At 43.4% G+C, this 16,157-nt stretch overlaps 1 protein-coding gene across 3 annotated transcripts in view; it reads left to right on the top strand.

The window, feature by feature from the left end:
* Nucleotides 1-16,157, top strand: part of MAMDC2 (MAM domain containing 2) — a 168,485-nt gene that overhangs the window by 104,256 nt on the left and 48,072 nt on the right. For all 3 annotated transcript variants that reach the window (XM_070431522.1, XM_070431521.1, XM_070431523.1), the window contains 3 exons: nt 3,236-3,507; nt 5,021-5,105; nt 8,257-8,394. In XM_070431522.1, the coding sequence (XP_070287623.1) occupies nt 3,236-3,507; nt 5,021-5,105; nt 8,257-8,394 (495 nt within the window). The remainder of the gene's footprint in view (nt 1-3,235; nt 3,508-5,020; nt 5,106-8,256; nt 8,395-16,157) is intronic.

The raw sequence follows: 16,157 nt of genomic DNA, 5'->3' as shown, positions 1-16,157 counted from the left end.
TCATCAGTTTATTTTGATCCTTAGATTCCATATATGCATGAGAACATGTGGTACTTTATTTCTCTAATTGAAATAACTCCCCCCAAATGTTATTGATTTTTTTTAGAACAGCAATTTTATTAGTGACAGTCTAAGATAAGGCACCATCCCTGGTATCAATACCTCTCATTCTTTCTTCATTTTCTAAAACTTCTTTAAAACTTACCATGTTCCTTCTGGTTCAATTCAGCTCAAATATGACCACAAAATATACTCTGACACTGAAGCTACAAGCAAGGGTAACAAAGAGTTTCAACTCAACTGCCAACTCAGATTGATTAGTTGTGTTAGAGAGATCCTGAGGCTGTGTCCAGACTGAGCAGAGAAGGAAATGTAGTGATTAATAAAATCTGTCTTGAGCTTGGCAGTAGCAGTAGAGCTGCACACCACTTGGGCTAGTCATTTTATCTAGGAAAAAGTGTTATTCTGCCGGTAGATGCAAAATCAGTTGGGTAGATAACTCTTTGGAAGGATCATAATGCAGCCAGTAGGCACATTCACACAGCATGACCTAAAAATGAATTTGAGACCTGTAATTTACATGCAAAGTCCCAAAATTTGGAAATAGTCAACATTTATGGCTGAGATGTCAAGAGCACTCAATAAAAGCACTAACTTTCTTACTGTATAATATCAAGATATTTTAAATAACACGTTTTATTTTTTTTAAAATAACATGTTTTATACAGTGTTCGCTCTCAAAGGTTCTTAACATGAGAGCATTAGCATAATTTTATAGTAAAATCTGATATAGTAAGAGAGAATGTCAAGAGAGATTTTTTTATGACATTCACTGAAAACTCACGATAGTCACCAGAAGGTGGACTCTGTAAGCCTGCACACATTAACTTGAGCGTTGCCTCCCAGTAGAACTGTCTCCTCCTTCCTTCACTTGCAGTAGAAGCCTGCTCTTTCTTTAACAGATAAGAGGTCTCTAGAAAACAGTTTGGCAGCTCCTCAAAAATGTAAATACAGAGTTACTGTATATGCTAACAATTCCACTCTTAGACATATACCTATGAGTCCTGTTTCTCTGTTGCATATGGTAGAACAGTGGTTCTCTAATTATGGTCCCAGACCAGCAGCATCTGCATCGCCTTCTCAGAAATGCGGTCTGTTAGAAATGCAGCCTCACCACAAACCTGCCCTCTAGCAGTGTGCCCAGCAATCTGTGTTTGTCCAGTGACTCTGGGCTCTAGTTTGAAAGCCGCTGCTGTGAGTTGTTCCCTTCTAGAATGGGAAAAGGCAGAAGGGAGTAAGAGAATAAGAGAAGTTGGGCATGTGGGCCTCGGTTGGCAGCAAAGTTGGCATGTGATGTGAACCTCCAAGGACCTCTCCTATACCCCATGTACCAACCCCATATTTACTCAGTAAAGGTTTGAGGTGCTCCAAGGATCTCCCCTAATCCTTATCCCTACCCCACCACCAGACTGCTCAGAATCCCTTCTTTGGACGTAGTAGGGAGTGGGAAAGGAGGATGGCACTTCTACATTCCCTCATGTTAAAATGAAGCAGTATTATTCAAAAAAGGATTGGCATCAACACACCGTAGCTAGTAAACACGTGTGAAGACATAGAACTGTACCTGGTTCCTAGTGACTGTTCACTGTATATAGGAGGTAATGGTGTTGATGACGATTAGGGCAAGGGCCAAATTTCTCCACAGAGGGTGCCTGGGTTGGCATCTAGAAGTAGTTGCTGTTTGCACCCAGTGGGTGGTTGTTATGTTAAGAAGACTGCCAGCTGGAGGTAGACCTTGATCTTGAAACCCTTCAGAGGCAAGTGAGGCTCCCTGAAGACAATGCCCTCACAGTGCCCCAACTGTGAGGATGGTCATTAGCTGAGGGGCTGCTGGCCTGTCGGTACTTGCCACAGAGGCAAGGATCCTGGCTGGGATTGGCATCTGGGGCAACAAGCATTGTAGGAGAGACTGAAGAACATCAAGCGAAGCAATGAGACATTTCAGGGCCTTTGTAATAAGAGTTCAGTGTTGTGAATCCCAAGGGTGTGGAATGGATGGTCACATGACAGCAGTTTAGATGCTGGCCAATGAATGGGAACTTCTGAGCAAGCTTGGGAGTCTGCAGGCCAGAAAGGCAGTGGGTTCCTGAGACCCACAGGCAGATCAGATCACTGCTATAGGAAGCTGATGACCAGAGTTGGATTTGGAAATTTCAAATTAGGGTTCTTGGTTCCAATCCTTTTTTTCCCCCCATGGAAATGCTGTTCGATATCCTGGTATAGCTAGTAGAGCACCACTTGTCAACATTAGGAATATAGGGGGAGGTGGGAAGTGAGATGCAGAGAGGAAAGGGAAAGTGAAGGGGGAGGAACAGGAAGAGGAAAAGGAAAGGAGAAGACGGAGAGAAGAGGAGACAGGGAAAAAGGGAAAAGGAGGGAGTGAGGAAAGGGTAGAAGGGATGGAGGAGAAGGAAATAATGATTGCTAGTCCCAAAGTGTCCACTGCTTTCCTTGCCCTGTCCTACATGTTTTGCATGTGCTTCTCATTTGGTTATCAGAACTATGACATTGGGTAATGGAAGAGCCTAGAGACTCTTAAGGAGAGACTTATTTCTAATGAAAAATAGGTTACAATGAACTTTTTCTGCCCAGGCCCCAACATCTGAGGGAACCAAGTCAATTCAATCTACTAAAATGATACACGTTAAATGCAGTTGAATCATTAGGAATGAGGGGAAGCTATGGAAGAAGAAGGCTGAGTTTAAAATGGTTTTGGGTATTCTCCTTATTCATGCTGTTCCTCCTCATTCTGAAGCCCCTTTGCCTGGATTCTCAAACTCATATGCATATGGGGACCAGGAAGATAAATGAAGTGTGTGAAGTGAGCCTGGTATACGATGATTACAGGAAAAAGACACTTGGCTTAAATGTCAGGAGGTAATAGGGAGTAGTCGGAATTATGACACAATGGAACCTATGTGCCACGCTCTGAAGAGGCAGCACCACTCAGCTCCAGCCTGTTGCTGTCACGTGCCATGTGTAAGTGGGCACAGTGTTGCTGGACCTCCTAATTTTCACAAGAAGGCAGACATCTACTGACCAGGCAACATTCAGGGGGCTAATGAAATGCACCTGTTGGCTGTATCTGTCCTCAGATAGACTGGTCTACAGTTGTATCTTTTCCTGAGTTAGCAACAGAAGCTTGATCCCTTCCCTATGTTCCTTTCTCTTCCAGGCCATTACATTTATGTGGACACCTCCTTTGCCAAGCCGGGGGATAAAGCCCTGCTGCTAAGTTCTGACTTACAGGCTGAGGAATGGAGCTGCCTCCGATTGGTCTACCAGATAGCCACGTCTTCAGGGTCTCCATCAGATCCCAGCCAGCTGAACCTCTACGTGAGATTTGAAGATGAAAGCTTTGATCGCTTGCTTTGGTCAGCTAATGAACCTTCAGACAGCTGGCTCATCGCCAGCCTGGATTTGCAAAACACTTCTAAGAAATTCAAGGTAAGTGGAATCGAGGAGGAAGGTGCAGGACTTCTCTGTGGCTTCCTGCTATTCTGAGGTCTTCTGAAACTGCCACCATTGAACTTAGTTTTCTTCTGTGTTAGTATGTGATGTTTTGTAGAAGATGCATCAGAGAAGAATGTTAGAAATGGAAATTAATATTTTGTTTATTCCTTAAAGGAGCTTTCTAGTGTTCTTTTCTGTTTAAATGGGACTTCAGCACAAATCTAAATGGAGCTTAAACCAAGTTCTTCAATGGAAATTTATCTTCTAATGGGCTTTAAGAGCACATTCTCATTTCTTATCATTTTGTTTCATTCTACTAAGTGGAGTGTGGTATATGTTTACGTTTTTTTTTCCTAATGCTTTGTTTGCTATAAATTTTAAACAAAGCATTAACCATCATAAAAGGAAAACTGAAAATACTTTGAAAGAGGAAAACTACTTAAAGGACATGCTCTGATTCCTTTTTAAAAATGGAAGTTGTTCCATCAGAACAACTTGGAAAAGGACAGTAGAAAATGTAAGATAAAGATGGATGTGCATTGAAGAAGGGAAGGAGGATGAGATCTTGAGTCACTTGGCCATAAAGTGTTCTATTTAGTGAGAATATGTCATGGAGGATGCAAAGGAGGCTTCATGAAAATGCCCTCCATTTCTAATCCCCTTTTCAATGTCCTATCCCTTCCACTTCTTCAAAGAGGTTTGAAAGACTATACTCTCCTCTACCCTCTGTCTGCTGGTGCCTCTCCATCAGGCAGTAGGAGGGTCGAGGGAAGGAGTATTGAGGGTCTCAGTTCCCTATTTCACAACATCCTCCTAACTATATCAGACCCTAAATCTACCAACATAGTTGCAAAATATTGGGCTAAAATCACCTAAGTAAAAGCAAATACTTTCAGAAATAGGACCAAATGTGAACCTATAACAGTGCTTAAAATCAGCCTCATAAATTGTCATGCTTCTATCTGTTCTTTGTGTGAAATTTTCAAGTTTTTCAGCAATAGAGAAGCAATAAGTTCATTGATTTGAGCCTCCTCCATCTCATGCAGAGATCTCCCATCACTAAGCAGATTATGCTTCCTACCTTCTTCTCCAGGGTCTTTTTTTCCTCTTAAGACTCTACCCTCTGTTCCTGGTCATTCTCAGAATGGAGTTCCCTAGAGACATAAGCTCTCCTTTCCATCCACAGCCAGTTGGTGTAACCGCAAGCACTGGCTTAGGATAACAGTGGAAGAGAGCTGACTCTGAGATTTTATTGGACATCTTGCTCCCCTCAAAGTTCTGAGTATATATGTACACACACACACACACACACACACACACACACACAGAGTTTTAATAAAGTCCATCATGAAATTGGTATCCAATATCAATTAGCTGAGACACGCAATCTCATTTTGCCTTGAATTGCTGAAAGCTGTTCGAAAGCTTTTGACTAATAGCTGAAATATTGAACCATGGGAACATGGCATGTTGAAGTCTAACTCCCTTCCCCCCGTATGTTGTTCAGGTTTTAATAGAAGGTGTGCTGGGACTGGGAAACACAGCCAGCATTGCACTCTTTGAAATCAAGATGACAACCGGCTACTGTATTGGTAAGTGGGTTTCATTTTCATTGTATCAGAACGTGGATCTTTTCTAAAATCCCCTCTTGCCAGAGGGAATTGGATCCATCCTAAAGGCACTGAATTGTGCATAGTAGTTAAAATTCTTTGCTAGTTCACTAGAATGGTCTATTTTGTTTCTCTGTCTTTAGCATGGGAAGGCTCATTAGAGTTTGCCTGGACCGGCTGGATTAATGAAAGACAAGTAGTTGCAGCAGATGTAACCTGAGTTGCTGCCTTAACCTCAACATGTTCTAATGAAAATAATTGCCAGTTTGCTGCGAACTCAGCTTTTGTTGCATTTGCCAGAAAAGCAGGCATCGTATTACCTCCTTTCCTCACTTTGCTCGGTTGCTCTCCTGCACCCCATTTCCTGTCTTTATAATCACAATTTTCCCTTTGATACCACTTGAGCTGGGTTGGCTGGATGCCTCTTACGTGTCAGTTCTGAGAAGGTGTAAAGAGAAGACATAGTCAATGTCCTGTGGTCACCCACCTTCTACTTGCCTGCCCCTGAAGCTATTTCTACATTCAATAAATATGGCCGGAGAAAGGCAAGCTATGCGGCAGAGGTGCAGGGGGAGGAGAGGAAATCTGAGAGGACTGAATTCACTAGAGATGCATTTGCGCTGGGGTTTCAAGAAGAAGTGGAACTTAGACAAGTAAAGGTGCTGGACAGGAAGACTCCAGTAGAAGAAAGCCCAGGGCCTGCTCAGGCAAAGGCAGGAAACAGAGCAGGGCATTTGAAGCGAGAGCCAGGCCTGCTAAGGGAGTTTGTTACGGAAGAGTCTGGATCCAGGCTGTGGAGCTTGGATTCGTGTATTACGTGGTTGGGAGGTGCTGAATCTCAGTCTGCAGGGGAGGAGTCTCCAACTGTGGTTTTCAGATGATGACTCTGGTCGCCACATGGAAAATTGAGTTAGAAGCAAGGAAAATACAAAAGAGGTAGGAAAACCCCTAAAAGTGATTGTGACATTACAGAGGGAGGCATAATGAGGGTCTCAAATTGGGGTTGACAATGGAATAGGGAAACTGGTAGATTTGAGCGATTTTTCAGCACTGACAGTACTTGGAGGTTGATTGGCTATGGAGAGGAAGAGAAAGGAAACCCAAAGCCCATTATGAACACAAAAGAGCCTTTGCTAATTCTCTGAATCTTACTTCTCTTTTGACTTTCCAATGATGACGCTAAGGCAAGTAAAGAAAACAGACTGAGAATGTGACCATTTTCTGAAGACAGTGCGTTTAGACCCAAGCTCCCTTCCTTGGACCTCCCTGTAGCTCTCATCTGGTGGCTGCATGGGTCTTAGACAGCCAGCTGGCTCCTCAGACACTCCTGGCGGAGCACCGCCTGCTGGCTCAGTCAATGCATGGAGCCCCCACAGCCTCTGTTTTATCACCTGTAAAATGGGGATAAAATGCTCCTCTCAGGATTATTGTGGGGACTAATGAGATCATGGATATGAAGGTGATTTGTGTTGGTGCTGGACACTCAAAAAATGTTCATTTACGTTCTTCAAGTCACTTGATGGCTTGTACTTTGTTTAAAACACAAAAGGAGAGCCAATACTTTGATCTTGTTAAGCTTATGCACACACTCTCACCTCTCCTTTCTTTCTGCGCCCTCTCTTTGCTTCTCACACTTCCTCATCTGGAAAATGAGGTTAATAATAGTGTCTACCTCATGGGGTTGTTTTGAGGATTCAATAAGTCAACTCATATAAAGTGCTCAGAAAAATGCCTGGCACATTGAGGAATAGTTTGCTTTTTATTTTACTCTGCGTCAGTCTTTGGCACTGAATGTTGAGTGTTGGTTAGCAGATGCTGCAGTGGAAACGTTGCTAATGAAAATCTTAAAATTTTTCAGTGCCTGCTTATGTAAAAACACATTGATAACTATATCAGTCAAGGTCATGGCAGGAAAGTGGAAACAGACAGTATATTCAACCTGAGTAATTTGAGGAAAGGTCAGCAAGGAACTACAGAAGTGTGAGTGGGTAAAGGAAACCGGCGAGGGAGGGTGCGGTAATCCAAGACCAGTAACAATGATGACTCATGAGCTGTTACCAGCTTTAGATCTGAAGGGGTAGCAGAACCGGAGACAGTAGCTCTGTGGTGAGACCTACTTGAGAAGAGCAGAGCCTCCAGTAGAGGACACAGCCAACCCATGGAGGCCTGGCGGGCAAGGAGGGCACTGGAGGAATTAACAGTCCCAACCTCATTCTCCTCCTACCTTCCCTTGGTTGAATCCAACAGGAAGCCAGAAGGCAGGGGAGCCCATGGATACAATCCATTCAAGTCAACCTCTGGAGGCCAGAATGGAGTGCAAAAAAGGGTGTGGACCTGAAGGGGCCAATGGGAGGTGACCAGCACAATCACACTTCATATTTTTAATTGATGGTTAGTGGGGTCAATGGAAGCACTGGCTTGTGAGTTTCTTGTTCCTACTAAAGGAGTCTGTTGACTGGCAACAATGCAAACATGTCAATGCCACTAACAGGGGGGAAAGGATCTCTTTATCTTGTGTCTCTTCTCTACTCAGTAGCTTTAGAAGGACACAGAGCCTAGGATATGCCTGCCCTGCCTATTTCTTGTTTACTAAAAAAAGCAGAGGACTTTAGCATTAGGAAAGATACCCCTTAGCTCTGGGTATTTTGTCCACCATCATGAGAGAAGTAAATAGAAAACTGGGCTACCAGGTGCAAGAAGAAATAGACAATAAAATTTCTGGAGCCAAGAGCATAGCCTTATAGTGCTTTGAAACAGGATGGCTGATATAAGTGTCTGGCTTGTACCAAGCCCCAGCCATGAGCGTGGCACTGTGCTGGGAGCTGTCCCACTTACAACAGCCCAATAAGGTGGGAACGTTGCTCCCCTTTCACATAAGAAGAAACGTTGGCTAAGGGGGTAGTGAGTCACTCTGCATGCAAGAAGATTAGTAAGTGGAAGAACCACAGTCCAAAGGGGCAATGATGAATGGCAGTCTCAGTTCATTACAGGATCTCTCTCTTCTTGACTGGTATTGACAGGGATCCTGATACAACATTCCAGTAGACAAAGGGAGTGAGAAACATACTTTGATATCTAAGAGAAAACTTTGCAGTATATCTCATGAGGTATGTTTTCATTTCTCTTCTGCCAGAATGTGATTTTGAAGAAAATCATCTCTGTGGCTTTGTGAACCGCTGGAACCCCAACGTGAACTGGTTTGTTGGAGGAGGCACTAGTCGGAATTCCCACTCCGTTCTTCCCCAGGATCACACGTTCAAGAATGAACTGGGTGAGCTGGGGACATGAACTCCTTTCCTCATGATAACTTTCTGCCATCTCTTCCCACCCCCTGCATTGACCTAACTGTGGCTCTGTCAACAGAGAAGAGAGGAGAGAGGAAGGTGAGTAGGGTCCCCAAAACCTGGTAGAAGAGTAGGGAAGCACAAGCTGTACGATGAAGACAAACTGCAGACATGAGAGCTGTAGCTAAGAGGAGGGCCACCTAGTTAAAGGCTTTTCTTCACTTATGACCTGGTCTTGCTGTTTTCACATTTCCGTACGCATTATGCTTTACGTTCTTAACTATTTGTTGTTCAGAACTCTTATTTCTAAAGACCAGGTTGGAATGATCTTAGGTGACTTTTCACTAAAAATAGATCAAATAATGGAAGCAAGTCCTTAAGAACATGTCCAGTGGCAGTGAGATGAGCTGAGACCCATGATTAATCCTGAATGTGGTGTGCAGCAGGGCCCCCTAGTGGCCACATGGACTGGTTCTCTGCAGGGAAAATTTGACCTTGAAAAAGCTTCCACTGAAGGGAGTCAAGGTCAATGTAGAACAACAACAAAAAATGCCCCAGAAACTATTTATTTAGCTATTTCTAGGATCACTTACATAAGGAGTTAAGATTAGAAAGAGACAAAATATTTTCACTTCCTTCTTTTAAAAGTAAGGCAGGTTTAGCACTTTTGGAAATGACAAAAGATTGGGGTTTCCATGTGTATGTGTAAGTTGGCCCTAAAGATCCACAGCCCATCTCCACTATGGCCTTTGTAGGAACCACACTATGAATGAGTGTTATGTAGAGTGAATGATAACTAGTTGTGAAACATTAATCCATGAATCTGCATGAGTATTTTAAAAGACAGTTGAACTCAAAACAATAAAATGCCACCGCCTCTTAACATCTTTGTTTAAATGAATAAAGCAACTAGCAATCTCTTGGAGTTTCAGAAAGAAACTTTTTCTTATTTTATGGGAGTATGCTAATTTTGAGGTTGTTTTCTGCCATATTTAGACTCTAGTACAAGGAATACAGAGAATCTTGAAGGACTGATGTTTTAAAATTGCAATAATTCTTGGTGTCCTTATCTCAGTGATATGTGGCCAGGAAAGTGTGAAAGGCTGCCTTGAATTTGGGGTTCAGGGAAGGCTTTCTAGAGGAAGTTGTTTCAGAACTAGAATTTGCCAGATGAATAGGAGAAGATAAGTGCAACATATGCAAAGGTGTGTAGGTGTGAGAGTGGATGTTGTACTAGATGGTTGGAGAGTATTTGAGAATGCTGGGATGTGTGATGATGGCACAGTAGTCCCTAGATCCAAGATTATGTTCCTGCTAATGATAAGTAGGACACCTGGATACCTACATTCCACTTACTTCTTCCAGCTCTTTTATGCTATTTCACTTCAGTTTCTCTTCAGCTTTTGGACTAATGTCTTGCCCAAACATTAGCCAAACAGCCCTCTCATTCCCACCCAATGCCCACCCATATGTGTGCACACACACGCACACTCTCTCATACTCATTCACACTCCTTGCACCTGGACTCCGAGGTAAGATTTTCCCCTGTATGTGATGGGGCTAAAAAAGATGAGTTCTACAGATTTTTAAATATTTTATTTGAAAAACACTCTGCCCCTGTGACTCAAAGGTTTGAGCACAATCACTCTTGAAAACAAAAAACCCTCCAATGCTTTGCATGAGAGAGAGGTTGCCTTCCTTATTACATTTACCTTCTACTGGGTCTATTGATTTTCCCTGATCTCTATCTATTTGGGTGGCAAAGTAAAGATTAAATGGCTCAGATCTGCCTGCGGCAGCAGATTTTGCTTTAGATAAATTCATCTCCTGTTCATTTGTGTACTTGAAGCAGTTTTTACCTTTGCTTGCAGGTAAAAACTGGAGAGGCAAACAGCAAGGGGGCCAGGGAAGCTGTGTGCTGGCTGGCTCAGAAACTTTAGCGCTTCAGAGGGGTTGAAGGACATCTTCCCAGGTGGATTCTGACCTTTATGTTGTAAAAAGGGAACAGTGAATGTAATATCTGAAAAATATGATGTCGATATGAATTTTCCTTTATTCGGCTGTTGTTCATAACAGTGAGTCAGATTTTTCAAATAAGCACTGTGTCTCCAAATTCTTGTCTAGTGATGAAAATGGCTGAAGTGCGCAGTACGAATTTGGTGGGACACCTTTGGAACACTGGAGGCGATGGAACATTGTCAGCTTTTCCTTACTCAATTCTGATTCATCACATATGGACTTTTTTCTTTTTGAATATTTTATGCAGTGAAATAAAATCTTTCAGGAGGGAACCTACCGACAGCTTAGATCATTACTGTTTTCCACCTGCCTTAGCAAAAAGAAGATAATTGCTGGAAAAATAATGAGGGAAATCCATTTCTTTGCTGAGATTTGTTTAAATCCAATCTGCTTAGGGTGCCACTTTAGAAGGAGCTGACCAAGGTTTCAAAACCTAAAATAAGGTCAGAATTATTGTGTTCCATCCTAGACCCTGAGATGGATGGATCATCCTTCCATAACTCATGACATTTTTTTCTCATTTCAGTTCAGATTGAGCTCAAGCGTCATCTTAACAGCACCTATTCATTCACCCTCTGCATTGATCTGTCCGGTTCTTTGCCTAGCACTCAGTAGGGAGGCAGCCTTGTTAATTTTCTTCCCCTTGCCTTTGTGCAAGCTCTGTTAGATCTCCTTTCCCTGTCCTTAGATAACTTACCATTTCCTGTATTAGCAGCTTCCTCTTAAATAATGAAATTCAGTCAAATCAGAATTCGAAAATCTCACCCAAGTGAAATCTTCGCCCAGCCAGAGCACAATCGAGCAGTAGGGAGAGCATTTGTGCTTTATTTCTTCTTACTTCTCCCCTTTGCCCTTCCCCCATTGGCTCTGCTGCTCCTGGCTTCTCCAGGGTTGGGGGCCGCATGATAAGGGTGGGACAGAAAGGGAAGGGAAGCAGACTAAAAGTTTTATGTGATCAGAGCTGTTTAATCTGGACTTGATGCTCTTTATCCTGTAGGAAGCCAAATGCGCAAGGTGATGCACTCTCTAGGAATCCCCTTTAGCATCTATCCGTAATGGTATACCCAGCCAGCCCTTTCTGCTGGAGAGGCAAACAGCACACATGCCATCCCTTTGAGAAGAGTCCTTTAAGGCCCTCTAGCCCAGCTACCACCTGAGTTGCCCACTTAAGCTAAGGAAAAACTTAAATCTTTGCCCCATCAAACTCCAGAGATACAGCTCACTGGCAACAAAATGCTTTCTGTCCTCTCTGCCACCACAGGTCCCTCCTACAGCCTTTAGATCTATATAGTCAAGAGCCAGACACCAGTCTCTGTACCCCACAAACTCCAGTTATCACTCATCAAGTTCCCCCAGTAACTCTGGCCACCCTCCTCTCATGGCCCAAAGAACTTGGAATTGCTGCAAGTGTGGGTGGGGATGAGGTTACATGGAGTTTCCCTCTTCCATCCTCTCTGCAAGTGGCTCCCTTAAGTCTCCTCCCTTGGCAAGAATGGGGAAGCATTTCCTCCCCTTCCCTTGGGGGGCGGGGCGGGGCGGGGAGGGGAGGGGGGGAGCAAAAGGAAACACATGGCAGGTCAGCTCCATGAAAACTCTCTTCAAAGAAACTCTGTCTCCAGTCTCTCTGATCCCTCTCTGGCCTTGTCATATGCACACAGGCTGGGTGGAGAGGTAAGCTAAATCTGGTGGAGCTGGCTTAGCTGCCAGGTCTGCCACAATGGAGTGCATTATACATTGATGGTCTGTACTGCTCTTTTGAAAATAGACCTACTTATCACCCATTGTTTTTGACATTGAGTCTTAGCAGAGACAAGAAGTTCCACTTCACATTCATTTACATTTATGACATCCCTGCAAATTGTTGTGGCCTATAGGATCCCCAATGGTTGGATGATTATAGGAATCTGACTCTATTATAGTAAAATTCACCCAAACCCACAGAACTAAAGATTCATGAAGGAAACTGTCGGATTCACAGACTAGGAGAGCAGGCATGATGACTGGCTATCTTTGGGTGCTGTCTCCTCACAATGCCAGCAGACCAGGGGGTGTTTCCAGCTGGCACACGATTCTGCAGACCAGACTTTCTCCTCACCCGGGAGACAGCTTGTCCAGACAACCATGACACGGACGCAGGCGTCACAACTAGAGCACAACTGTGGCCATCAGGGCGCAATCACAGCTGAGTCAGAGGACGCCTTTGGCCTGGCAGCCAAGCCAGGGGCAATCTTTGTGGAATGCTGGTTAGCCAGACTGTTTGAAAATAAAAGTTCAGGGACTTCCCTCAAAGTTCTTCTCCTGATTCAAGGGAAAATGGTGAACTAGCAGGGGCCATGGATTCCACATGAAAAGTTGAGCTAATCCAGGGGCTGCTCAAGAAAGGGAGAAGTTCCCCTTCAGAGGCAAGCGCACATGCGAGGTCACTGCAGACATGGTCCCTGGGGGCCTCGGCTTTGGCTGGCACCATTAAGAGTTTTTATCTTTCAACAGAACTAGAAATTGTTGGGGTTTCCCCCACCCCCCTTGAAAGTGCAGGCTTTTAGTGTATAATCCAGAATGAAGGGGAAATAGACCGGCTCCCAATCTGAGCATGGCAAAGCAACTCAGATCTCAGACCTTAGAGGAGTGGAAACAAACTTCTCACTTTTTAAACTTATGGGGCAACCCTTGTTTCCTTCATAGACTCTTTCATTTCCAGTTTAAAATGTAATACTTACAAGTTTTTGTGGTCTACAGGATTCCCAGTGATTAGGTTGATTATAGGATCCTGTCCACATAGGGTCCATCTATACCTAGTTTCATCCTATTCAAACTTAAAGGATCTGATAAAACTTGCCTCTCACAGAAATTTTGGAGGCTCTAGAACCAGATAAGAGGGTTGGCCTCATTGACCTGGGCAGGAAAATTTTCATAATACCAGACACTAGACATAATTTTCTAAGAACTCCAGTACCTTCTTCATTCCCCCTTGGAAAGGTACACAAAACGGTGCCTGCACCCACGCAGCCAATTGCTCAGAGCAAATTGTACCCAACAATGACACACACGCAGCCTGGGCAGACACCTGGGGATTTCTGAAACATCCCCACCCCTTCAACTGAGATGATAAATTTATGACGAGCTACCTTTTGTTTTTCAGTGAAAAACTTAGTCTTACTCAGATGCTCAGTAAATAGTACCCAATATTGGCTGCAAATGAATGATGTGGTCTAGTCTAGTGGTTCCATATGAGACTTGTCAGCAGTCCTGTTCTTATTCCCAGAAGCCTCTCTGACTCACTTTGAGCAGGTCACGTTGTGTTTGCTGGATGTTTTTTTTGGATCAGAAATATGACTCTGGCTCAGTTAGCCTAGTGTCTTGTGCATGTGTTGATAATGAGGGACTTTAACTGCAAATTCAGGGATTAAAATATTATTCACTCAGCAGGTGAATAACTAGCCTCTAAAGAAGGTGGTCAGGAAGATAATTCATAATGGGACAGGGTCTGAGACATTTCTCTAAGCACAGTTATCATGCACTCTGGGAGTAGAATGAATAATTTCAAGTGGATATGTGAGGTTTCCCCCAGATTCACTGAGAGTCTCCGAGAGTCTTTTAGGTGTTCCTCAGCCTGGGTAGAATGGTCCTCCAAGAAGCAGACACCAAGATGGGATCGGGTGTGAAAGAGACTAAGTGGGGGAAATGACTATGACGGATAAAGGAGGAGAGAACTGGAGTAGCTGGGCCAGGTCAATATATCCATTAGGCATAGTAGTCACAGCGCCCAGGAGCCATGACATTTTTCAGGATCTATGAGAATGTTTATATTTTATTTATTTTAAAATAAAAAGAAAAATATAAATGCAATAATAAATATAATAAGCCCTGGCTGGATTATATTAATCTTTATCCAATGCAGTCATACAACATAATGTTAGTATGTTTTATGGAGAAAGGGGCCCATGGCGGTGAGAGTCATAACGCAGCCTTGGGAGAGCCTTCGGCACAGGCTGGAAGGCCGCCGCCTGTGAAAGAGGGGCCAGGCCGGTGGGGAGTTGTTGAAGAGCCCGTGTCACACAGACTGGCCCTGCTCTGGTCCCCCTGCTATGCTTGGTCACTGGCTGAGAACAGCCCAGTGTGGTGTGGCCATCATAGAGCCACACATGAGATAGCTGGAGGCTGTCAGTCAGTTGTGGCCCATGAAGCAAATTCACTTGAAGGAAATGTGAGCAGCCCACCTCCATGGTAGCTCTTCTACCCAATTTCCCCAGTGGCATGTCTTGGAAAGAGATTGTTTCATTGGTAAGACATATTATTAGGAAGTGCATTAAAAACTTCCTCTCTGAAAACAAACAAACAAAAAACTTCCTCTCTGGAGAACTGGTAGTTGTCTGAGGGAAGGGGTTTGGGGGACTAAGTAAGGGTGAGAGGGGGGTTGGAGGGATGGATGAAAAAGGTGAAGGAATTAGTAAGCACCAATTGTAATTACAGAATAGTCACAGGGATATAAAGTACAGCATAGGGAATATAGTCACTAATATTGTAATAACTATACATGGTGTCTTCTTCCCTGACCCAGTCTACTTCAGTCATAAACCTGACCTAGCTGGCTCCTCTGAGCAGCAGAGTTTGTGATCTCCATTTATTCACAGTTGCATGGCTTGGCAAGATGACTTAAGATATTATCTTTAAACAAGAAAGGTTATTCAGGGATTGGACAATTTGCTACCGGGAAAAAGAAAGCTTTGATTTGACCATCTTTCTCCTCTTCCTTGTTGACATGAGGACCTTCCTGAGACCATATTTATGCTTTGAATAACCATGGGTTGAGGGCCTACCACATACTGGGCAGTGTGCTAGATCAAAGTAAGTACCCAGTGTGTGAATGCCTATATTCTTCCTAATATCCTTACCACTATTTTGCCAAGGATAAAAGGAATCCTTATAAACTAGGCATAATGTAATAAAGACAAAGATATTATTAGGCTGTAGTTGTTCTGAGCTTGTAAATAGAAGAGCCATTCTATGGAAGCTGCATTGCATAGCATTCCTTTGTCATTACAGCTTAAATAAATTCAGACAGAATTGCTAATAACAATAACTCCTCTTTACATAAAACAGACCATGGGGAAAGCATGGTGCTAGAATCATTAGTGACATTGTTTTCTTTCATTATAATTATGTTAGGCAATTACCATGTGCCAGGCACACGCCAAGGACTTCGCATACATAATCTCATTTCCTAGTCATACCAACCCAATGAGAGAAGTATTTGATTCTCATTCTAGAGATTAGGGAATTGAAGCCCAGAGAGATTCAGTAACTTCCTTGAGGTGACAGGGCTAGTAAGAGACAGAGCAGCATTCAAACTTAGTTCTTTCAATGCCAAATCCAGGCTCTCCCCATTCTGCCTCATCGTTTCTTAGTTTCACCAAAATGCCTCCCATGGAGGTCAGCCTCTGAGTCCAGAGCCCACCAAGGCCTTCCTAAGTGTGCATCACAAGTTCACCTTCCAAATCCTAATCCCATCCGCAGTGTCGATTGACCTACATGTTCTATGAAAGAGGTACAACTTGTTATCCAGTATGAATTCTAAATCTTAGTTTCTCAAAGAATATGCAGTGACATTTGTATATATTGTAAAGACGTATAGGAGAGCCTCTCTATGCCTTTTTAGAAACAGATGGTACACTTGGCATGTTCTTAGAATCCTTATAACTCAAAGAAGGCTTGCGGGGGGGCGGGGGTTCCC

This window comes from Myotis yumanensis, unplaced genomic scaffold, assembly GCF_028538775.1.
Source record: "Myotis yumanensis isolate MYYU_CA2020_CCGP unplaced genomic scaffold, mMyoYum1.0.hap1 SCAF_12, whole genome shotgun sequence".
Taxonomy (NCBI): domain Eukaryota; kingdom Metazoa; phylum Chordata; class Mammalia; order Chiroptera; family Vespertilionidae; genus Myotis; species Myotis yumanensis.
Note: the sequence above shows the minus strand (reverse complement) of the source record. Positions and strands in the feature narration are given on the sequence as shown.